Here is a 25,361-nt window from a genome sequence, read left to right on the forward strand (position 1 = left end):
TTGGAGAACTGCTTTGTGGAATCCTCACATTGCAAACTGTTAACTTATTCTGTGCTGACCGTGACATGGTTGAATATTAATTCCTTTCCATGATTAAATAGTATCTCTAAAAATGCAGAAAAAACCCTTAGCTTCATTTTATGCAATTATTTTTAGGTAATGAAAAGCATAAGGGTCTTTTCTTCATTTTACATCTGCAGATATTGCTAAAATAGCTCTACAGAAGCCCTCCAGGCGCTTTCCATATCTCAGATTCAATACTCTTAAATTATTATTGGTAATAATGTGCTTACATCTAGCCCTCATCATTCAAGTATAACTTTATGAGCAGTGTGTAATATTTAGTTTTGATTCCAAACCAACAATATCAAGAGGCATCATGCACAGTCAAAAATGTCTAGAAATAACTTTTTAGAGGACAAAGGAAAACTTAGAAGGTTAATTCTTCTCCCAATATAATCCCTATATATTGAGAATCTAAACAGTAAAACTATAGCTGTTTATTAAGGTAGCATTCTAATTGACTATGTGAATGATTTTCAATATTGTGTTATGACTTCCTTTCTATATGGCCTTTGTCAGGATGCCACCAAAATTAAAGGGAATCTGTGAGTAACATTAACCATCCTAAATTGTATTGTCTACATGGACATGAAAATCATAGGAAGCTGAATAAAATAACACCTTGATATATGTAATCTGATGTCTTATTCCAGAGAAATCCATATTTTTCTTAACATGTAAATGAGCTGTTAAGATCTATAAGCCAGATATATAGATCTCCCAAGAATCTGCCTCCAGAACTTATTTAAAATGAAAGCGGGCACTACCAGGGTGAGACATGTTAATCAGTCATAAAATGTCTCACACTGGTAATACACCCTTTTCACTTAAAATAAGCTCTCGAGGGAAATTTCCAAAGAGATCTGTGTCTGACCCATAGATCTTAACAGCTCATTTACATATTAAGAAAATGCAGATTTCTTGTAAATAAGATATCGAATCACAGATTTCAAGGTATCAATTTACTCAACTAAGACCTACATGTTCGTGTGGATGGCTTGAGAGGGAAAATCCTACTGTCATATTCCATTTAAAGAAGGATTACAGCAAAGACAATTTCATTCAGTGCTTACACTTTCCTTCCATGTACATGCAAATGTAAAGTTTTTGCTTCTTTTGCCAGAATATAATATATTTTGTACCTTAGACAATCTTGTCGAGAAAGCTGAATTTATTTCAGTAGACACGAACACTGTAGGGCTTCTTAAAACAGCAATATTTATGGATTAAACATATTTAATAGTACATTAGGCCACGGCAGAAAAAAATTAGTTCTGCTGCAACTTACTTTGCTTATGTAGAATGCGAGACTTTTTACAGTGGTAAGCAATTTCCTGTTTGCAGTGTTCAGAATTGTTTATTGTAGCCTGGAGCTGCTCCATATCTGCAGAGTATTTGAAATTCATCTTATGAGGGTTCTCTCGATTGGAACTTTTTACTTTATTCAGGTCTGTGTTGTTGTGATGTAATATGCTTATAGCTGTATCTAGGGACATTAAACAAGTTTTCTAGTGAGATTAAAAAAGAGTTATTAGTTTAGAGTACATTGTATTAGAAAATACAAAAAAATACATTTCTTATTGCTAATGGATATGGATTAAATGGAAACTACGATAATCACATCAATGATTAAGTGAGTGTTGTGATAAGCAAAACAAGCCATTTTTACTCTTTGGGAAGAAGAAAATTCCAGTGTCTAGCTTCTGGATCAATCATATGCTTAAAAAAAAATCCTTTATGACATTAACACCTTCCGACATAAGACAAACTGGTACGTAATCTTTTGAGGGTTCTTCCTGCAAATGGATGTACCACAACATCATGGCAATTGCTACTGGGAACATTGCTAAAATGATAGCCGAGCTCTGGCTGTCAGAGTCAGGGGACGACCCTGCACCACCCTTAGCTGTTTAAACTCCCAAATACTGTAACCAATAGCAATCACAACATTTAGAAGGCTAGGAGAAGGATGGGGCTCCCTTTCACACTCGATCGGTACCCCCACCAAGTAATTGTGGGCTGCCAATGGTTGTCATGGCAACCTGAGGTAAAAAAATTACCTCTTGGTCTGCCAGCTATTGAAACCTGTTATACCATGCCAGAAGCCTGAGAGGTGTAATGCATTGCAGTACATGGGTATATTTGCCATGCAATATACCAGTGATGAGTGTAATTCCCAATTAGGGACTAAGTCTAAAAAATATCCAAAAAATTAAACCAATAAATACGTATATTTATGCAAAAACAAAAGTAAACATAAAGTATATGTATTTGATATTGCCACATCCTGAACGATATGATCTATAAAACAGTCGTGCTATTGAACCCTTACAGTGAACACTGTAAAAATGTTATAAATAAAAAAAATTAGCAAAATCTATGTATTTTCATCATATAGCCAAAAATGGAATAAAATGAGATCAAAAAGTTATATGTAAACACCAATAGTATCTCTGAAAACGTCATAGTATCTCTGAAAACGTTATAGCTGTAATCGTAGTGACCCGAAGAATAAGGCGCCCTTATCACTTATACTGCACAGTTGTGAACATAAAACATAAATAAATAAAACCAATTCTTGAACTGCTGCTGATAAGTTAATTCTGCTTGTGGAAAGGTTCAGCTCACATTTAATCTGACCTCTATGCTGAGAGCTTAAATTTACATGTAAATCTCTGAAATATATGATTCAGACAAAATACTCGATGGAAAATTCACTGTAAAGAGGCATATCGAGATATTTTGAACTCCAATCTCACCTATGATTCGGAGGTGTCATTCCTTTTATGTGTCTTTTTATTAGACATGCACAAATACACAGTAAGACACAGTTTTGTGCACCTTTAAAAGTACAGATACAGCTGAAAAGAGTCTGGAGGAAGTCGAAAGTAATTCTGTTGCCCTATTAATGAATAGATCTATTGAGGATAACAGAGATCTAGATAAAACCTTGATGTAAGTGCTCAGCAAAGAGCACAGCATTAATGTGAATTGATCCAAATATTTTGTACCCCAAAATGCTATCAATAGTATTCAACTCAAAAATGCAAGATCCCACTCAGGCCGGTCGTCTGTTAATGGAAATATAGGGGTCTTCCATGTTACTGATAGCGCAATGGTGCTGAAAAAGTTCCATGCCCCTCCCCCCAAAAAGGAACCTAGCAAAATCTGTGCTCGCAAATCCAAATGTCTCCTGCCTTCAGAACACAGAGTGTCCCTGAACCACCTTCAGTAGTCACATGTTTGGAATTTCTGTAGCGATAAAAACCTTAATTTTTGAGTCTATGTCTCCAGCAGCATGAACTGGGCACATTGTATGGGAACTTCTGAGCCTTCTTGAAAAGTATTACATGTGGGGTATTGGTCCACTCAGGAGAAATTGCACACCAAACTGTGCAGTTCATGTTTTCCTATTAATCCTTATAAAAATTAAAGCCTTGGAGCCGAAGCAACATTTTTATGGTAAAAAATGCAATTATTCTTTCTTCATCACACACTGGTATAAAATTCTGTGTGGCACATGTGGGGTCAACATGCTGACTGCACCTCTTGATGAATTTATTGAGATGTGTAGTTTGTAAAAGTGAGGTCAAATATGCATGTTTTTGCAGTTTCTGAATTCAGAGGTACTGCCAATGTGACATGGTATCTGCAAACTATTTCAAAATAACCTGCACTCCTATCGTATATGGTGTTCATTTCCTTCTGAGCATTGCACTGTGCCTCAGAAGTAGTTTTTGAATACATATGTGGCATTGGTATACTTAGTAGAAATTATGTAAGAAATTGTACCATTCATATTCTCCTATTATCTCATTTAAAAATTAAAAAAACTTACCGTCAAAGCAACATTTTAACGGAAAAATGGTAATTTTTCATTTTCTCAGCCCAATATTTTACAATTTTGTGAATTGCCTGAGGGATAAAAATGCTCACTACACCCCCAGATGAATTCCTAGAAAGGAATAATTTCTAAAATGGGCTCATTTGTGGGATATTCTGTTCTTTTGGCCTGTCAGGGGCTCCTGAAATGTGACATGGCCTCCGCAATCTATTCGCGCAAAAACAGTACTTCAAAATTCACATAGCCCTCATTTCCTAATTAGCCCTGCCTTGTGCTCAAACAGTAGTTTTCCCTCACAAATGCGCCATCATCATCAAAAATTAAAAATTTGGGACTAAAGCAACATTTTTGTGACAAAAATTTTACTTTTTCATTTTCATGTCCTAATATTATAAACTTCTGTAAAGTACCTGTGGGACCTTGATGTTCATAATACCCATTCATAAATTGCTTGGGCAGTGTAGCTTCCAAAATGGAATCACCTGTGAGAGAATTTTATTCTTTTGGCATATCAGGGGCTTCTTAATTGCATCATGGTATCCACAATCTATTCCTCCCAAAATTGTGCTCCAGAATTCAAATGGTGCCCCTATCCTTCCACCACATTTTCTCATCATTAAATACTTAAAAGGGTAGCTAATTAGTTAAATCAGTATAAGAGTCAGTAAATGTTGTGCGATTCTAATAAAGTTTTATTGTAAACCCTGTGTGGAAAGTTGGCTCACTTAGCTGCTCCTCGAGGAAGACACAGTCACACATGTGGTTAAAATCTCTAGGTGGTTTATTGCATCATAAACCAAAAACCCAAAATGGTAACAGAAAAATAACCTGTCTGGCTCAAATGAAAATAAAAAGTTCATATACAATCCTACCCAGGTCCTCTAGGACAGCACATACGGCAGCTCTCGCATGAACTAGCAGTCATGATTCTTCCTACCTCCACACAACACAGACCGAGAAAAAATAACTGGCTGGACATTTATTTCCCCAGCCACACCATTAAGGTGGAGATATGGTGAGTAGGCGTCCTGCCTATCTTTTACCTACCCACCCATTACATGGCTACTTAACTCCCTCAGCACATAGCATGCTGAAAAGAAACTTATTGGTTTCTAGATCATGGAGGAAAGCAATCTCCTCTCACATACAGTGCCAGTGACTCTGTCACACCTGAGTTATAGAAAAAAAATTACGTTGAACATTCATTAGAATTAACCCCTTCTCAACATTTGCAGTATATATACATCATGGATGGAAAGTACTTCCCGACCGCTGTAGTATGTTTACATTGTGGCAATTTGCTGGGCACAGGAGCTCCTGCTTTACTATGCTTTGCAAGCAAGCAGACTGCAAAACGTGAAAGTCCCATAGTGGCACAAAGTAAAAAAAAGTAATAAATTGCAAAAAAATAGCAAATATATATATATATATATATATATATATATATATACTAGCTGAAGAGCCCGGTATTGCCTGGGCATAGTAACCAACTGTGGTTAGTTATAACAAATTATAATGACTATATTGCACAGGAGCTCCTGCTTTACTATGCTTTGCAAGCAAGCAGACTGCAAAGCGTGAAAGTCCCATAGTGGCACAAAGTAAAAAAAAGTAATAAATTGCAAAAAAATAGCAAATATATATATATATATATATATATATATATATATATATACTAGCTGAAGAGCCCGGTGTTGCCTGGGCATAGTAACCAACTGTGGTTAGTTATAACAAATTATAATGACTATATTGCACATAAAAAAGTGCATCTAATCCTATCCTGTGTGATACTGACTGCAGAGCCATGTATCTAATCCTATTCTGTAAAAAAATGAAAAAGCAGCACAAAAAGAGAAAAGGGGGTGCATGCTCCTAGGCATATACCAAACCTTAGAAGTATCCATCAAAAGTTGAAAGCAGCACGCCTTAGAAAGTTCAATATAATGATGTTTTTATTCAGCCCATCAGGCTATGTGCCCATTCAGCCATGAGCCATGTGTCTAATCCTCTCCTGTGTGATACTGACTGCTGAGCTGTGTATCTAATCCTATCCTGTGTGATACTGGGCTCCCCCTGCAGTCTGTGTCAGAGGGTGGCCTGTGTTGGCACGGTAATAAATTGTGTTATTTCCAGCTTTCCAGAAGGATGATAACACCATAGAAATTATAAGAATAATATGCCTCAGTTACCACAATTGTCTACAAAGAAAACTGTTGATGATAGCAACCTATCACAGCTCATTTTTCATCTTTTAAACAGCTCTCGGACAGTGTGGCGAGATTTGAGTGGCAACTTTTGTGTTTCGACTTTTATGTGGCGAGGTTGGTGTATGTGTGGTGAAATTTGTGCTGAGGGTGGTATATGTGTTGAAGCACGTGGTAGTGTGTGGCGCATTTTGTGTGTGTGTTCATATCCCTGTGTGTGGTGAGTATCCCATGTCAGGGCCCCACCTTAGCAACTGTATGGTATATACTCTTTGGTGCCATCGCTCTCATTCTTTAAGCCCCCCTTGTTCACATCTGGCAGCTGTCAATTTGCCTCCAACACTTTTCCTTTCACTTTGTCCCTATTATGTAGATAGGGGCAAAATTGTTTGGTGAATTGGAATGCGTGGGGTTAAAATTTTGCCTCACAACATAGCCTATGATGCTCTCGGGGTCCAGACATGTGACTGTGCAAAATTTTGTGGCAGTACCTATGACGGTGCAGATGCCAATACATACATACACTTTTTCTCCAATATGCAGATAGGGGCAAAATTGTTTGGTGAATTGGAACGCGCGGGGTTAAAATTTCACCTCACAACATAGCCTATGACGCGCTCAGGGTCCAGACATGTGACTGTGCTAAATTTTGTGGCTGTAGCTGCGACAGTGCGGAGGCAATCCCGGACATACATACATACATACATACACACCCACATTGAGCTTTATATATTATATATATATAGATATATATATATATATCTATATATATATAATCACAACATAATGTTAAAAATAAAATTAAAAACATGTTGTACCCAACCCATAAATAAATATTGTTATGAAAAATAAAGCAAAAACTGAAAAAAGTACATATCTTTGATATTGCCGAATCCAGAACGACCCGACTTATAAAACTGTCCCACTAGTTCACCCCTTTTGTGAACATCGTTAAAAAATAAGGCAAAAAAAGAAAAAACGATGCTTTATCATACTACTGCCAGATAAAAAGTTGGATAAAATATGAAAAAAAGACAAATGTAAATAAGAACAGTATCTCCAAAAATGCAATCTGGTATCCCAAAATACAACCTGCCATACAGCTCCATCAGCTGAAAAATTAAAAGGTTATAGCTCTTAGAATAAAGCAATGCAAAAATAATTATTTTTTTTCTTTAAAATAGTTTTTATTGTGTAAAAATGCCAAAGCTTAAAAAAGATATAAATGTGGTATCGCTGTAATTGTACTGACTAGGAGGAGAATAAAGCTGCTCTATCAATTTTCACACACGGAACAACATAAAAAAATCAACACAATTCCTCAGTTGGTGGTTTTTGCTCATTCTGTCTCCCAAAAATCGAAATAGAAAGCGATCAAAAAATGTCATGTGGCTGAAAACTGTACCAATACAAATGTCAACTTGTCCCAAAAAAAGCAAACCATCATTTCACTCTGTCAGCCGACAAATGGTAAAATTACAGCTATCTTAAAATGGTGATGCAACAACTATTTTTTTTTAGTTTGTGATAGCAGCTAAACATATAAACCCGATGTGAATCTGGTATTACTGTGATCGCACTGACCTAAAAAATAAATCACTTATAACGCATGAGAAACGGCATAAAAATTAAATAAAACTAAATCTTCATCTGCTTTTGATATTGTTTCATTCTGCCTCCCAAAGATCGCAGTAAGGCTCAGGTCATATTTATCCTGTGCTCTGCACTTAGTGCCTACACCGGTGTTTTCATGTAAATTTCTGAAATACGTCATTCAGACGGGACCCAGGGTGGAAGATTTCTAATTGTGAGGCAAATGGAGGAACTGTGGATGCCATCTGGCCTTTGATCCGGCACTGACTGTTTTTTTAAGTGTCCATAAAAGTAAGGCCACAGTTTTGTACACTTCTAATAAGAAAGAGAACACCAATGAACAGAGGTCAAATAGAGTCCAGAATAACTCTGCTGCCTCATTATAGTGAATGTATCCCTCGGGATTACATTTGAATTATGTCATTAGGAGATTTAGATGTTCAGTGTGGAGTGCCAGATAACTATGATCCCAAACGTTATGTAATATTTTCACAATAAAAGCTTCATCTCACTCCACAAAAAATCCCCACTTACATCTGTTGTCTGTTAATGGAAATATAGGGGGCTTCCACATTACTGGTAATAAAAAGGTTCTGGAAAAGCAAAATAGCTCCTCGCCCTCCAAAACAAATTCGGCAAATTCTGTGCTCCCAAATACAAATGCTTCCCTCCATTTTGAGGACCACAGTGTGCCTAAACCTACATGTTTTGCATTTCTGTAGCAATAAGAGCCTGACTAATTTAAAGGCGCATGAGCTGGGCAAAATGTAAGGTCACTACAATGTACTGGTCACTACAATGACAGTTTGCCATTTTCTCTCAGTAACATCCACTGCTGCTTGTTTCTGGAAAACACTCATGAAGTCAAAATCGTCACTACAGCTGTAGATAAATCCCCAAAGGGGTATACATTTACTTGCAAGTTGGGAAATGGCCAACTTAGGAATTATCTTATCATACAACAATATTTTCCATAGTCTAAACTTGCAGTGCAACAGATAATAAGTGACAAGATGACACAGAAGAGTTACACATTATTAACCTAAATATCCTGCAAATATTTTTACCTGTCAATCAAATGATAATTAGGTAGAAGAAATGTCAGACTAAAATCATTTGTCATAAGCTGAATTAAGTAGATGTAGTGTGTAGATCTTTTTCTCTGTGCACTTTAAATAAACATATGTTTCAGTCTCTTAGGTTAAATATTTAGTGGAGCGATCAGCAAAATTTTTCCATAATACTGGCATTCACTAAGTGATGAAAATACCAGCATCTGTTCTTCAATTCTCCGGAGTAAAGAACAATCTACCTTGTGCCTTACATTGTTGGAAAGTGGATTAAGCTTCTTGTGAAGTATTGAATGGAAATATTGACTTCACAATAATATATTCAATACTTTAGAATGTGAATGTCATTCATTACCTAGCCTTATAGTTCTCAATTTGCACTACGAAAATTTCGAAATCAACTATAAAATGAATTGAGAAAACATTTTTAAATACACATTAATACATATTTAATAAGTATATATGGGTTCTGAAAGATAAAATATAAATAAAAGGGATTGTATAAAAATGACCAAAATAGTAAAGTCTAGGCCTTGCATTTAAGAATAGAAGAAAAAAATTGAACACTTTTCTAAACAAAATTTAAGTGTTATAGAGCAGGCATAATGTTGGAAGATCTTGCTTTTAAACAGTGGCTCAGGATTTTTCAAATGGAGCGGTACTGAGAGCGTTTTGAGTCATGCTGAGAAATCAACCATAGCTTAAAAGTAGTAGAGGTACATTAGAGGTTTAACTAAAACATACCCATTTAAACATTTATTTGAAATCGATATGATGCTGAAACATGTAAAACAATACAGTATGTTTTATCTATAATAAACACTTAACTCTACAACTGAATCTTTGTGAATTACATGGCAGCTCTCATAGCACCTCTCCATTTTTCACAATCTTTCACCACTAACACCCATATGAAGGGCCACCTGCAGCGAGACGTGAGAAGTGATCTATTAAAACAACAAACCTTACAAAAGACATGTGCCTGTCATAAGCACATCTCCAAAACATGAGCACATCTGTCTGTAGTGTACAGCAAAAAATGCAAACTTCCATATTAAGGTCTTTTGCATTATGCATTGCTTTTTCTGTTTTCTCTTCTCCAGAGTATTTGTTTGTACTATTATAATTATCAATAAAGTAATTTTAACTCTAAATCTCAATTTAATGTCATAATCTAATCTCTTTTCTAATATACCTTAATTAAACAGTCCCTATTGTTACCCGACTACTCTTAATTACTTTTTTGTTTTGCTTTTTTTACTACCTTCTGTGTGATGATGCTTCATTTGAGAATCCCAGTGCACGATGGGATACTGAAATGAGTTGTCATCAGCTGGAAGAGACTGCAGCCAGTGCTGTAGCTCCAGTGGCCACCCGGAAATGAAGGGTCATCAGTGACATCCATTTCAGAGGCTGGGTTGTAGATGACAGGAGTTACAGTAGATGTCAATTCCAATGTATGGAGAGCAGGATCTTATCACTGTGCAATATTCTTCTCAGTGCAGAGTGACAATGCGTTTCCTCATCAGCTGTGATGCACATCCATCAAAATTGATAGCTGGGGGTTCTCAAAATATGCGTTATCAAACAGGAAGCAGTAAAAAGAAATAAGGCAATTAGATAGAATAATGAGGGAATGATAAAGACTTTTTATTAAAATATATTAGAAAAAAAGATTAGAATTTGAAACTAAATAGAGATGTAAGGTTAAAATAAAGTTTAGTTTCGGACGATCCCTTTAATATTATTGTTATTATTTTAAGCAGACATAGGACACACTAATTACAGCATATTTTACAAATGTTTTGTTTCTAGATTGGGCATTTTAATTCAGAAGTTTTCAGATTTTTTTCATTTGTTTGTTATCTTTTCACAATATAAATTTGCCAAAATGCCCAGAATTTCATTTGATAATTTTACCCACAAAAGATATCAAACCGTATGCTAATTGGACTTTAAAAAGGGAGTATTTTAGTGTCTTAAATGTCTGTTGAATGTTTAATTTCAATAATAAACATAGAATTAAAAAATTGAAATATACCTTAACTACAAGGCTATGTGCACACATTGTGTATTTGCTTGCAGAAACTTCTGCAAGGTTTCTGCATCTCTTGGCAGAAAAACGCAGTGGAAAATCCGTGCAATTTTTTATGCGGTTTCTGAAAATCCATAGAGCTAAATAAAGATATATTATTACTAAAAAGAAAGAATTGTGATGTAATTTCCTTGTCCAACCTCTTCTTTTTCATTCTCCATTGAAGACCATAATATCATTCCATACCATGTTCAAATTTATAATGTTTACACACACAAAACAAATGTTACTGAATGTATATATATACAGTATATATATATATATATATATATATATATATATGCAATATCAAGCCCGAGGATTTGTACTGAACAGGTGTCAGCCAGATACCCTCATTATTAAAACAGTACATAAAGAGTTAAAGATGCGCACACACACACATACACAAGCCAGCCTTTGCAGGAGCATTAACATAATTAACCTACATACCTACATATGCTGTAGCAAAACAGCAACTGTCAGAAATCTGTATGAAGTGCAATATCTGTTTACTTTTCAAAGAATAAAAAAAATTGCTCAGGTCCCTGCATAATTTTCATAACCAGCAGAGAGAAAGCCGATGGCTGATGTTATATTTCTGGGAAGGAGCCAATAGTGATAAAGGTTCCTAGGCTATTAACATCAGCTCACAGATGTTTGCTTACCCTTTCCTGGCTAGTTTATAGGGGAACCCCAGAAAAAAAATTGACATGGAGTCTCCCTATAAAATTGAACCAGCAAAGGCTAGACAGACTGTTGCAGGCTGTATATTGGCACCTCCCCAGGCTAAAAACATCAGTTCTCAGCCACCCTAGAAATGGTGCATATTACAGATGTGCCAATTCTGGCACTTAGCCTCGCTATTCCCACTTGCCTTGTAGCAGTGGCAAGTGGGGTTCATATTTGTGGGGTTTATGTTACTTTTTTATTGTCAGGTGACAACAAGCTCACAGGTTAGTAATGGAGAGCCATCTATAAGATACCTATACATTACTCATCCTATAGTTATATGGTAAATAAACACACAGTCAGAATAAAGTCCTTAATTTGAAATAATCACACAGACTCCTTTATTGAATCTAAATTAACCATACTTACTGAACGCCTAATTCCCGACGCCCTCGTCTCCTGCAAACAAACAAAAAATAATAAACCAACATATAATACTATCCTGTCCGACGTATTCCATTTAATACCAAGTGTCCCATGGCAATCTCACATGTAGGACAGTCACATTGGGAAATGTGACTGCTGTAACCAGCCTCTGTCAATACACTGACAGGAGATAATCCCTCCTGCAGTGTATCACTGCGCTGCCGTCAGATTTCACCAGAGTTCATCAGCTCTGGTTTTCTCCCTTGTGGCACTACCCTAGTGTGAGAACTTTCTCATGCAGTGGTGCCGTGAGAGCACTGGAGCTGATTAGCTGATGTACTCCTGTGAACTCTCATGGCAGCTTAGTGATACACTGCGGGAGCGATTACCTCCTGTCAGTGTTTCGCCGGTGGCCAGGTGACATTGACATGGGACACTCAGTATTAAATGGACTATGGCAGACAGGAGAATAAGTTGATTTATTATTTTTGATTGCTTGCGGGAGGCGCGGGTGTCGGGGATTAGGTGTTTGGTGAGTATGTACACTACCGTTCAAAAGTTTAGGGTAACTTAGAAATTTCCTTATTTTTGAAAGAAAAGCACAGTTTTTTTTTCCAATGAAGCTACAGTAACATTAAATGATTCAGAAGTACATCCTATTCATTGTTAATGTGGTAAATGACTGTTCTAGCTGCAAACGTCTGTTTGTAATGCAATATCTTCATAGGTGTATAGAGGCCCATTTCCAACAACCATCACTAGAGTGTTCTTATGGCACTTTGTGTTTGCTAACTGTGTAACAAGGCTAATGGATGGTTAGAATACCCTTGAAAACCCTTGTGCAAGTATGTTAGCACAGCTGAAAACAATTTGGTTGATTAGAGAAGCTATAAACCTGACCATCCTTTGAGCTACAGTTGTGGCCAAAACTATTGACACCCCTGCAATTTTGTCAGCTAATACTCAGTTTCTTCCTGAAAATGATTGCAGACACAAATTATTTGGTATTACTATCTTAATTTAATTTGTCTTAAATCAAAAAACACAAAAGAGAATGAAGCAAAAAGCAAAACATTGATCATTTCACATAAAACTCCAAAAATGGGCCAGACAAAAGTATTGGCACCCTCAGCCTAATACTTGGTTGCACAACCTTTAGCCAAAATAACTGCGACCAACTGCTTCCGGTAACCATCAATGAGTTTCTTACAATGCTCTGCTGGAATTTTAGACCATTCTTCTTTGGCAAACTGCTCCAGGTCCCTGATATTAGAAGGGTGCCTTCTCCAAACTGCCATTTTTAGATCTCTCCATAGGTGTTCTATGGGATTCAAGTCTGGACTCATTGCTGGCCACCTTAGAAGTCTCCAGTGCTTTCTCTCAAATCATTTTCTAGTGCTTTTTGAAGTGTGTTTTGGGTCATTGTCCTGCTGGAAGACCTATGACCTCTGAGGGAGACCCAGCTTTCTCACACTGGGCCCTACATTATGCTGCAAAATTTGTTGGTAATCTTCAGACTTCATAATGACATGCACACGGTCAAGCAGTCCAGTGCCAGAGGCACCAAAGCAACCCCAAAACATCAGGGAACCTCCGCCATGTTTGACTGTAGGGACCGTGTTTTTTCTTTGAATGCCTCTTTTTTTCTCCTGTAAACTCTATGTTGATGCCTTTGCCCAAAAAGCTCTACTTTTGTCTCATCTGACCAGAGAACATTCTTCCAAAACGTTTTAGGCTTTTTCAGGTAAGTTTTGGCAAACTCCAGCCTGGCTTTTTTATGTCTCGGGGTAAGAAGTGGGGTCTTCCTGGGTCTCCTACCATACAGTCCCTTTTCATTCAGACGCCGACGGATAGTACGGGTTGACACTGTTGTACCCTCGGACTGCAGGGCAGCTTAAACTTGTTTGGATGTTAGTCGAGGTTCTTTATCCAACATCCGCACAATCTTGCGTTGAAATCTCTTGTCAATTTTTCTTTTCCATCCACATCTAGGGAGGTTAGCCACAGTGCCATGGGCTTTAAACTTCTTGATGACCCTGCGCACGGTAGACACAGGAACATTCAGGTCTTTGGAGATGGACTTGTAGCCTTGAGATTGCTCATGCTTCCTCACAATTTGGTTTCTCAAGTCCTCAGACAGTTCTTTGGTCTTCTTTCTTTTCTCCATGCTCAATGTGGTACACACAAGGACACAGGACAGAGGTTGAGTCAACTTTAATCCATGTCAACTGGCTGCAAGTGTGATTTAGTTATTGCCAACACCTGTTAGGTGCCACAGGTAAGTTACAGGTGCTATTAATTACACAAATTAGAGAAGCATCACATGATTTTTTGAACAGTGCCAATACTTTTGTCCACCCTCTTTTTTATGTTTGGTGTGGAATTATATCCAATTTGGCTTTAGGACAATTCTTTTTGTGTTTTTTCATTTAAGACAAATTAAATGAAGATAATACCAAAGAATTTGTGTTTGCAATCATTTTCAGGAAGAAACTGAGTATTATCTGACAAAATTGCAGGGGTGTCAATACTTTTGGCCACAACTGTAGTTGAGAATCTGGAGCATTACATTTGTTGGCTCCACTAAACTCTCAAAATGGCCAGAAAAAAAGAACTTTCATGTGAAACTCAACAGTCTATCCTTGTTCTTAGAAGTGAAGGCTATTACATGCGAGAAATTGCCAAGAAACTGAAGATTTCCTACAACGGTGTGTGCTACTCCCTTCAGAGGTGAGCACAAACAGGCTGTAACCAGAGTAGAAAGAGAAGTGGGAGGCCCCGCTGCATAACTGAACAGCAAGACACATACATTAGAGTCTGTAGATTGAGAAATCAATGCCTCACAAGTCCTCAACTGGCAGCTTCATTAAATAGTACAAGCAAAACACCAGTGTCAACGTCTACAGTGAAGAGGCGACTCCGGGATGCTGGCCTTCAGGGCAAAGTGGCAAAGAAAAAGCCATATCTGAGACTGATTAATAAAAAGAAAAGATTAATTTGGACAAAAGAATACAGACATTGGACAGAGGAAGATTGGTAAAAAAGTGTTATGGACAGACAAATCCAAGTTTGACGTGTTTGGATCACACAGAAGAACATTTGTGAGATGCAGAACAACTGAAAAGATGCTGAAAGAGTGCCTGATGCCATCTGTCAAGCATGGTGGAGGTAATGTGATGGTCTGGGGTTGCTTTGGTGCTGGTAAAGTGGGAGATTTGCACCAGGTAAAAGGGCATTTGAAAAAGGAAAGCTATCACTCCATTTTGCAATGACATGCCATACCCTGTGGACAGCGCTTGATTGGAGCCAATTTCATCCTACGACAGGACAATAACCCAAAGCACACCTTCAAATTATGCAAGAACTATTTAGGGAAGAAGCAGGCAGCTGGTATTCTATATGTAATGGAGTGGCCAGCGCAGTCACCAGATCTCAACCCCATTGAGCTGTTGTGGGAGCAGCTTGACCGTATGGTATGCAAAAAGTGCCTATCAAGCCAAACCAACTTGTTGGAGGGGCTTCTGGAAGCATGGGATGAAATTTCTCCAGATTACCTCAGCAAATTAACTGCTAGAATGCTAAAGGTCTGCAATGCTGTAATTGCTGCAAAGAGAGCATTCTTTGATGAAAGCAGTTTGAAGGAGAAAATTATTTCAAATAAAAATCTTTTTTTAGAACCTTGTCAATGTCTGGACTAGATTTTAAATTCATTTGACAACTCATTTGATTAATAAAAGTATGAGTTTTCATGGAAAACACAAAATTGTCTGGGTGACCCCAAACTTTTGAACGGTAGTGTATATTGTATGTGATTATGTCAATGTTTTGGTTTCTTTTATAATTGAAAACAGGCACCGGATGTTGAGATTATTCTCCCATCATCGGCTCATGCTGTCTCTGTTATATGTGACAGCAGACATAGCCGGATAGGAGTAGTAGTCCCATCAAATGATGCCTAAGAACAATTAAGTACAATCACTATGGGCTGTTCATCGCATGGGTACACACAAATACAGACACTTACAAACAGACACCCGCAGGCAGACGCAGATAGATGCAGACACAGACAGACGCAGATAGACACTCACATATTTTCCGCTCACACATATTCTCCGCCCACACACTCTTCCTCCTTCTGACATAATTTCCTTTGACAATTCTGCAGCATTTTTGTCAGAAAATCTGTAGCAAATACGCAAACATTTTTACACCTGCGTTTTTGCTGCAGATTTGACTGACTCAATTGAAGCCAATGAGTCAAAAACGCTGCAGAAACGCAAAAAGAATTGAAATGCTGCAGAAAATAAAATTCTGCAAATATGGACGGAAATTGACGGATCTTGTGCGCAACATTTCAGTATTGTCATTGCATTACCTTGTTTTAGTATTCCATTGCATTTTTGGAGCATTTCCATATGTAAAAAAAAGTCGCAAAAATGCATCAAAAACGCATCATGTGCACATAGCATAAGGCCTCTTTCACACATCAGGTTTTCGCCGTCAGGCACGATCCGGCGCTTTTGACAGAAACCGGATCCGGCGAAATGCAATGCCGGATCCGGTTTCCCCCCCATTGACTTGCATTTGCGCCGGATCGTGCCGGATGGCCATGCGTTTCATCCGGTTTTCGCCGGATCCGGCAATGTGTCGCGATCCGGCGTCTGGAAAAAACGGCAACTGTAACGTTTTTTGTCTCCGGCAAAAAAGCCGGACACGCCGGATCTGGCGCGTCCGGCTTTTTCACACAATGAAAGCCTATGAGCGCCGCAATGCGCCTGATCCGGCGAAAGCCGGATCCGGTGGCCGGATCCGGTTTTTTTGGTCTGAGCATGCTCAGTAGCTCTGCCCACAAGACATATATAAAAGCAAGACAGTGGGACCCACAGCCACACCCAACATGCCACCCAAGAAAGCAACCAAGCGCAGCAGGAGAAGGCAGGAGACCACTGCAGCACAATCAGCACCACCACCACCCCAAATGGAGCAGCAAATGGAACATGCTGAGGAGAGGAGGCCAGCAGCAGATGAGAGACGGTAATTATCAAATCCCCCATTCCTCCAAACTAGGGCTATTGAATATCAAGATATTCATTGGCCCTTTGTTTCTCTTTATTCAACAGCCGCCCAATAGATGCAGCAGCAGCAGCAGCAATGGCAGCAGCTGGAACACCACCCACAGGCATGGAGTGTGGCCACCAGGAAGACAGCACATCATCTTCTGGGAGCCCTCCCTCGCATCGTCAGCGTTTGACGGTAAGTTTTTATTTCCAAAATCCATCATCTCTGTAATATATGTCTATTCATTGCCTTTTATTTCAAAACAGGATTCACAAGATGAAGAGGAGCTCCCAGAAGAAGAAGGAAGGGGTGGACAGACACTTGAAGTGGGCTCACAATTGGTAAGTTTTTTGCATCAAACGCAGAAACACAACATCACACTACACACAACACATAGAAAACAATGTTCTGCAGACGACACACAGCAAACAAATGTCTACATCCAAAGACATAACATTTTTTGTTTTCTTCTCTAGTCTTCCCAATCTGGTGCTCGGCCAAGAGGTCCTCGCAGTGCCTCCCAGGGTCGTCGGCGACAGCAACGCGGCGGTCACCAGCGTGTAAGTATAAATATTTTTGCTTTGTTTTTTTGCACTTTTTATTTCATTTCTTTTGTGGAGGCTAATTATGTTATTTTTGTCTTTTTCTTTAACAGCCTTCACAGCGTGCTCCCGACTCTGACGGTGAGGATGGAGGACTCGATGTGGACCACCTCATCGATCTCGTCAGAGAAAGGGAGCCGCTCTGGAATATGGCTGACCGCCGCCACGCTGACCTTATCGTTACCCGACGACTCTGGGAGGAAATCTGTTCGCTCCTTGTGGGCCGCTGGGAGGACCTCGATTTTTTCGGGCCCAGATTAAAGAGCGTAAGTATATACAGTACCGGTTGCTTGATGTAAACCAGTGTTTCCCGAACTCCAGTCCTCGTGGTCCCCACGGATCATGTGTTCAGGATTTCTATTTACTATGGAAATCCTGAAAACATGACCCCTGGGGACCATGAGGACTGGAGTTTGTGAAACACTGATGTTGTATACTAACCACTCCTTTCTCGTTTCAGGGAACAGAATTGTGAATCGGTGGCGGTCTGTGAGGGATCGTTTCAAGAAGGAGTTCAATAAAGAGATGCGGGCCCCGAGTGGATCTGGAGGACGCAGGAGCAAGTACAAGTACGCACAAGCCCTGTCGTTCCTCCGGGAAACAATGGTCACTAGAAGGTAAATATTACACACCACATGTGAAAAAAAATGTTAGATGTAACTTTTTTTTTTCAGCCAGGGCCATACCATGTCAGTATTTTAATTGTTTTTTTTTCTCTTTATTCCACAGCACGGTGAGCAGCACTCGGGAGCCTGCACGATTGGACCCTTCTGAGGCGATCCCTGAGGAGACCGGCACCGAGGGACACTTCGACCGCCCCGGTACATCTGCACCTTCCCAGCCTTCCCACACATTCAACCCATCTGTCCCATCCACCAGCACACGAGCATCGTGGCCGCCTACATTACATGAAGCTGCTGGTGAGGAGATCGCTTTCCCTTTACCCCACCCTTCTGCCCCTGCCACCTCTAGTACACCTGCGGGTACTGGGCGGCAGCGGCAGAGGGGTCAGGAAAAGAGTTATGCACCAGAGTTCTTGCATCTGAATGCATCTTTCCAGAACTGTCTAAAAGTCTTGTCAGAGCAAATCTCCGCAGGCTTTCAGCAGATCAACTCCAGCATATTGGAGGTGAAGACACTTCTGCAAACCATGCATTCAGAAGCAAGATCTTCGCCAAACCACACCTTTTTCAGGTCTGTTGTGGAGCGCATGGCAACACTATCTCCTACCCAGCAGATGCATGTAATGCATTCGTGCCACGGTGCTCTACAGCAGGTTACCTCCCAACCTCCACCTCCCACCACTGTAGTTCCTCCACCTGCACCCCCTCCAGCCACTTTTTATCCTTCCCCTCCTATTACATCTGCACCCCCTCCAGCCACTTTCCATCCTCCCCCTCCTATTACATCTGCACCCCCTCCAGCCACTTTCCATCCTCCCCCTCCTATTACATACCAGCAACCTCACCAGTACCAGCAACCTTCCCAGTACCAGCAACCTCCCCAGTACCAGACATCTCCCCACTTCCAGCAACCTGCCCCGTACCAAACTCCTTCTCCGTACCAAACTCCTTCCCCGTACCAAACTCCTTCCCCATACAACTTTCCATCAACATCATCTGCTCCTACAGTCCCTGCCCAACCCTCCACTCCACCGCCCACCACCTCTTCTGCCTCCCACATGTCCACCCATTCTGTAGCTTTTTCCACACCATCACCTCTAACTGTTCCTTCCCTACCACGATCCCAGTCCTCTCTCCACACTCCCATTGTCGAAGTGTCCCGCAGCCCCTCCAGCAGTATTTCCACCCCACACTACACCGAGTTATAATGTTTTTTTGTAATAAAAATTCCCATTTGGTTGGTTTCAAACCTTCATTAAAAAAGTTTTTTTAACTTTAAAAACAGTTTACACAAAAAAAATTATTTTAAATAAAAGTTAAATTATTGTTTACACTGGTTGTCTGTCATTTCTTTCTGCGGCGAAATATGTTTAAAAAAAAGGTTAAATACAGGGTATTTAAAAGGTAAAAAGGTATTCAAAACCAGGTATATAACTGTGGGTAAATTTTAGCTTTTTGCCACAGTTGTGTTCCTGGTTGTGTTTGAAGCAAAGTATTTCACCTGAAAAGTTGTGTTTATTGTTGGTGATTTCCTAACAATGTACACAACTTTTGTTAAAAGGTGAAATACTTTGCATAAAACACAACCAGGTACACACCTGTGGCCTAAAGCTAAAAATAGTAAGACCATGACAAGATAGCCAACTTTGGTTGGCAAAGGTATATACTGTTGGTCCAGAAGGTACACAAGTTTGGTTAGGGCACAAATCTTTCACACTCTGTCATCCTGCCAGTGTACTCTGCCTTGAGGTGACATAAAGTATAGTGCAAAATTGTCCCTCATTACTGAAACCATCACAGAACTTCTAGTGGTAATATTTCCAATGACAACATCCATCTTCGCCAGTAACTTGCTCTTCTCTCCGACCTGCACTTTTTCCTCTACAACCTGTCAAAGAAGGGCTGTAGGAACATGCTATATATAGTTTTCCAGTAGCCAATCCCGTTCGGAAGGCCACAAGGGTCAATTTTAAAAACCAGATCCGGCGTAATCCGTCAAAAAACGGATAGAAAAACGGATGAACCGGATGAGACGGATCCGGTTTTGTCTGTCAAGACAAATCAGGTTTTACAAAACATTTGCCGGATCCGGCATTCCGGCACGACGCCGGATCGCGCCTGACGCCAAAAACCTGATGTGTGAAAGTAGCCTAAGAGTTCAATATTAATACCTATGAATTTAGAAAGAATGGGGTGTTATAAATAATCTTGTACGTGTTAATCAAACAGCATATACATAATAAGACAAGGAAAACAAGGAAAACATTTAACCCTATTTAATATTTATTGTTATGCATATGCACATCATATAACCAAATTTTGGGACATCTATTAATTATTGAATTTAGGCTTTTTATTCAGTCCCATTGCCACAGATGTATAAAATCAAGTACCTAACCATGCAGTGTGCCTTTAGAAACGGTTGTTCGATTTAGCTCACTTAATTCAATTATAGTTAAAAATAGAATGCTAATTGTTGTAATTAGTCCATCACATTTATTCCCTCCTCAATATCCCACAATAAACTGTGAGCAGTAGAGATGAGCAGATCGATTTTTGGAACTCTGGTTCATCGGCCAAATGAGTTGTTCCTGGCCGCTAGACAGGAAGCTTGCAAATCTCCTACTTTCAGGAAGCTTTTTACTAGCTAGGCTGGTGTGTTGTCATTAATGTGATGGACTGGAATCTCGCAAATCGATCTGCCCTTCTTTAGTGAGCCATATTATTTAAAATTGAGACATCTAGGAATCAACAACTCAGCCACAAAGTGTCAAACCATGTAGTACTACGCAACATACAGAGTAGGGTCAATGAATGTTGACGTGCATAGTGCATAAAAGTCACCAACTCCATGCAAACTTGATAACTACAATTCCAAAACTCCAGCGGCATGGTTTTCCATGGTCAAGCATTTGCTTGCCAACCATACATCATTAAGCATAATGCCAAGATTTAAATGGAGTGGTATACAGCATGCCACGACTGGACATTTTCTGCGGATTGATGAATTTAACACTTCTCCATTTGACAGTCTGATGGACAAGCCTGGGTTGGGTGAATGCAACGTTTACATTACCAGCTTAACCGCACTATACCGACTATTAAGTTTGGAGGAGGATGGATAATGCTATGACGTTGATTCTCAATTATTAACCTAGTCTTATTAGTTCTGGAAAAAGAAAAACTTAATGCTTCAGCATATCAAGATACCAGTTTTGGACAACAGTATTATACCAATATTGTAGTAAGAGTTTGGGGAAGGCCTTTATCTGTTTTGAGGAATAATCAACCAACCAAACAAAAATGAATGACTGTAGGGCCATAGGCAACAAGAAGGAATATAGCAAGAAAGATACTCTTAAGGTTAATAAGTAAACAATAAAAATCAAAAGCGGGCTATGAGAGGCCCAGCTTCTTGGGTTGTGCTATAATAGGAATAACACTATTGTACAAACAGGTAAATCATAGTACTGCCTCATGCTTGTATCTTGTAGGCTTGAATAACTGAATGGATATCACGGGAAACAAAGGAACATCAATTTAGGTAAACTGTGCCAGAGATGAGTCATCAAATCATACTCAGGATATTAAATAATTTGCATTCAATCATGAAACAAAATGCATTTAAAGCTGTTGGCTGGACTCATCTTTGGTTAGTACCAAAAATTGCTAATCTTTACCACAGTACAAATTTTTACTGATTTAATCTCTAGTCCTTGTGCTACTTCCCTTAAAAAAGTATCTTTTTAATTGCGATCCTCAATAGTGGCTTCTTTGCAGCAATTCGCCCATAATCGCCTAATTCTTGCAATCTTCTTTGGACAGTTGTTGTTGAGCTGTGTCTTCTACTTGACATCTATGCATAATTTATGAAAGCTTGTATTTGAGGTGCTGTCAGTTTATTTTTTCTGAGGCTGATAACCTTATCCTCTGCAGTAGATATAATACTTAGTCTTCTTTTCTTTGGAAGGTCCTCATGAGGGCCAATTTTATCATAGTGATTGATGGTTTACGTAACTCCATTTGTGGATAACCTTGCGGTTCTTGCAATTTTTTGAATTAACAGACCTTTTTAATTTATAGTAATGATTAGTGTTGAGCATTCCGATACCGCAAGTATCGGGTATCGGCCGATACTTGCTGTATCGGAATTCCGATACCGACTTCCGATATTTTTTCAATATCGGAATTCGGCATCGAAATCGGAAGTTCAAAGTTGATTGACAGACTGACGTCATCATGATGCGCGGTGTGTGCGCATCATGATGCGCCGTCATTTCGGGCCTTCCGGGGGTCTCTGCCGGCCTGCCGGGGGGCTGTGCCGGCCTGCCGGGGGGCTGTGTGGACTGCCCGGGGTCTGTACCGGCCTGCCGGGGGGCTGTGCCGGCCTGCCGGTGGTCTGTGCACCCTGTGGGGGTCTGTACCGGCCTGCCGGGGGGCTGTGCCGGCCTGCCGGTGGTCTGTGCACCCTGTGGGGGTCTGTACCGGCCTGCCGGGGGGCTGTGCCGGCCTGCCGGTGGTCTGTGCACCCTGTGGGGGTCTGTACCGGCCTGCCGGGGGGCTGTGCCGGCCTGCCGGGGGGCTGTGCTGATGTCCGGGGGTCTGTGCAAGCATCGTCCGATGGGACTACAAGTCCCATCGGGCGATGCCTGCTACCATGACAGTGATTGACACATTAGCCAATGATGGGACAGTAGTAGTCCCATCATCCTGCTAATGTGTTAAATGTTAAAAAAAAAAAAAAAAAAAAAATACTACATACATACTACATGCTACATACATACTACATATATACTACATACATACTACATACATGCTACATACATACTACATGCATGCTACATACATACTACATGCTACATACATACTACATGCATGCTACATACATACTACATGCTACATACATACTACATACATACTACATACATACTACATATATACTACATACATACTACATACATGCTACATACATACTGCATGCTACATACATACTACATACATACTACATACATACTACATGCATGCTACATACATACTACATGCATGCTACATGCATGCTACATGCATGCTACATGCATGCTACATACATACCACATACATACTACATACTACATATATACTACATGCATGCTACATACATACTACATGCTACATACATACCACATACATACTACATACATGCTACATACTACATACATACTACATACATACTACATGCATGCTACATACATACTACATGCATGCTACATACATACTACATGCCACATACTACATACATACTACATGCTACATACATACTACATATATACTACATGCATGCTACATACATACTACATGCTACATACATACCACATACATACTACATACATGCTACATATATACTACATGCATGCTACATACATACTACATATATACTACATGCATGCTACATACATACTGCATGCTACATGCATGCTACATACATACTACATACATACTACATGCTACATACATACCACATATATACTACATACATACAATACATTCATACAATACATACATAGACATACAGTACATATAACATAGAGTAACATACTTACCAATACTTGTCACATTGTTCCCCGAAGCCATTGTCTTTTCCGGAATAAATATTAACATAACAAACCACAAAAATACTCACCCACGATCCGAAGCAGTCCACGAGTGTGTCCCACGACGATCTTGGGTAGAGAACTGCAGCATCAGATGATGCTGCCGTTCTCTACGGGCTGCAGGAATCCAATGACGGAAGGTAGGTATCCTTCCGCACTGTATTCCTCCGCCACTTAAAAAAAAAAAAAGTCCCTAGTCTCACTTTATGCCATTGCTGCGTGGGAAATTCCCACACAGCAATGGCATAAAGTGAGACTAGGGACTTTTTTTTTTTTTAAGTGGCGGAGGAATACAGTGCGGAAGGATACCTACCTTCCGTCATTGGATTCCTGCAGCCCGTAGAGAACGGCAGCAACAGCTGATGCTGCAGTTCTCTACCCAAGATCGTCGTGGGACACACTCGTGGACTGCTTCGGATCGTGGGTGAGTATTTTTGTGGTTTGTTATGTTAATATTTATTCCGGAAAAGACAATGGCTTCGGGGAACAATGTGACAAGTATTGGTAAGTATGTTACTCTATGTTATATGTACTGTATGTCTATGTATGTATTGTATGAATGTATTGTATGTATGTAGTATATATGTGGTATGTATGTAGCATGTAGTATGTATGTAGTATGTATGTAGCATGCATGTAGCATGCAGTATGTATGTAGCATGCAGTTAGTATATATGTAGTATGTATGTGGTATGTATGTAGCATGTAGTATGTATGTAGCATGCATGTAGTATATATGTAGTATGTATGTAGCATGTAGTATGTAGCATGCATGTAGTATGTATGTAGCATGCATGTAGTATGTATGTAGTATGTATGTAGCATGTAGTATGTATGTAGCATGCATGTAGTATGTATGTAGCATGCATGTAGTATGTATATGGTATGTATGTAGCATGTAGTATGTATGTAGCATGCATGTAGTATATATGTGTTATGTATGTGGTATGTATGTAGCATGCATGTAGCATGCATGTAGTATGTATGTAGTATGTATGTAGTATATATGTAGTATGTATGTAGCATGTAGTATGTATGTAGCATGCATGTAGTATATATGTATGTATGTAGCATGTAGTATGTATGTAGCATGCATGTAGTATATATGTAGTATGTAGCATGTAGTATGTATGTAGCATGCATGTAGTATATATGTGTTATGTATGTAGCATGTAGCATGCATGTAGCATGCATGTAGTATGTATGTAGTATATATGTGGTATGTATGTAGCATGCAGTATGTATGTAGCATGCATGTAGTATACATGTAGTATGTATGTTGCATGTAGTATTTATGTAGTATGAATGTAGCATGTATGTAGTATGTAGTATGAATGTAGCATGTATGTAGTATGCATGTTGTATGTATGTAGCATGTAATTTTTTTTTTTTTTTTACATTTAACACATTAGCCGGATGATGGGACTACTACTGTCCCATCATTGGCTAATGTGTCAATCACTGTCATGGTAGCAGGCATCGCCCGATGGGACTTGTAGTCCCAT

At 39.4% G+C, this 25,361-nt stretch overlaps 1 protein-coding gene across 2 annotated transcripts in view; it reads right to left on the minus strand.

Moving 5' to 3' along the window:
* CNTNAP4 (contactin associated protein family member 4) overlaps positions 1–25,361 on the minus strand; it is a 1,095,419-nt gene that overhangs the window by 487,650 nt on the left and 582,408 nt on the right. For both annotated transcript variants that reach the window (XM_073575315.1, XM_073575314.1), the window contains exon 13: positions 1,352–1,549. In XM_073575315.1, the coding sequence (XP_073431416.1) occupies positions 1,352–1,549 (198 nt within the window). The remainder of the gene's footprint in view (positions 1–1,351; positions 1,550–25,361) is intronic.

Source organism: Dendrobates tinctorius, unplaced genomic scaffold (genome assembly GCF_039654945.1).
Source record: "Dendrobates tinctorius isolate UK_male_01 unplaced genomic scaffold, ASM3965494v1 ptg000044l, whole genome shotgun sequence".
Lineage (NCBI taxonomy): Eukaryota > Metazoa > Chordata > Amphibia > Anura > Dendrobatidae > Dendrobates > Dendrobates tinctorius.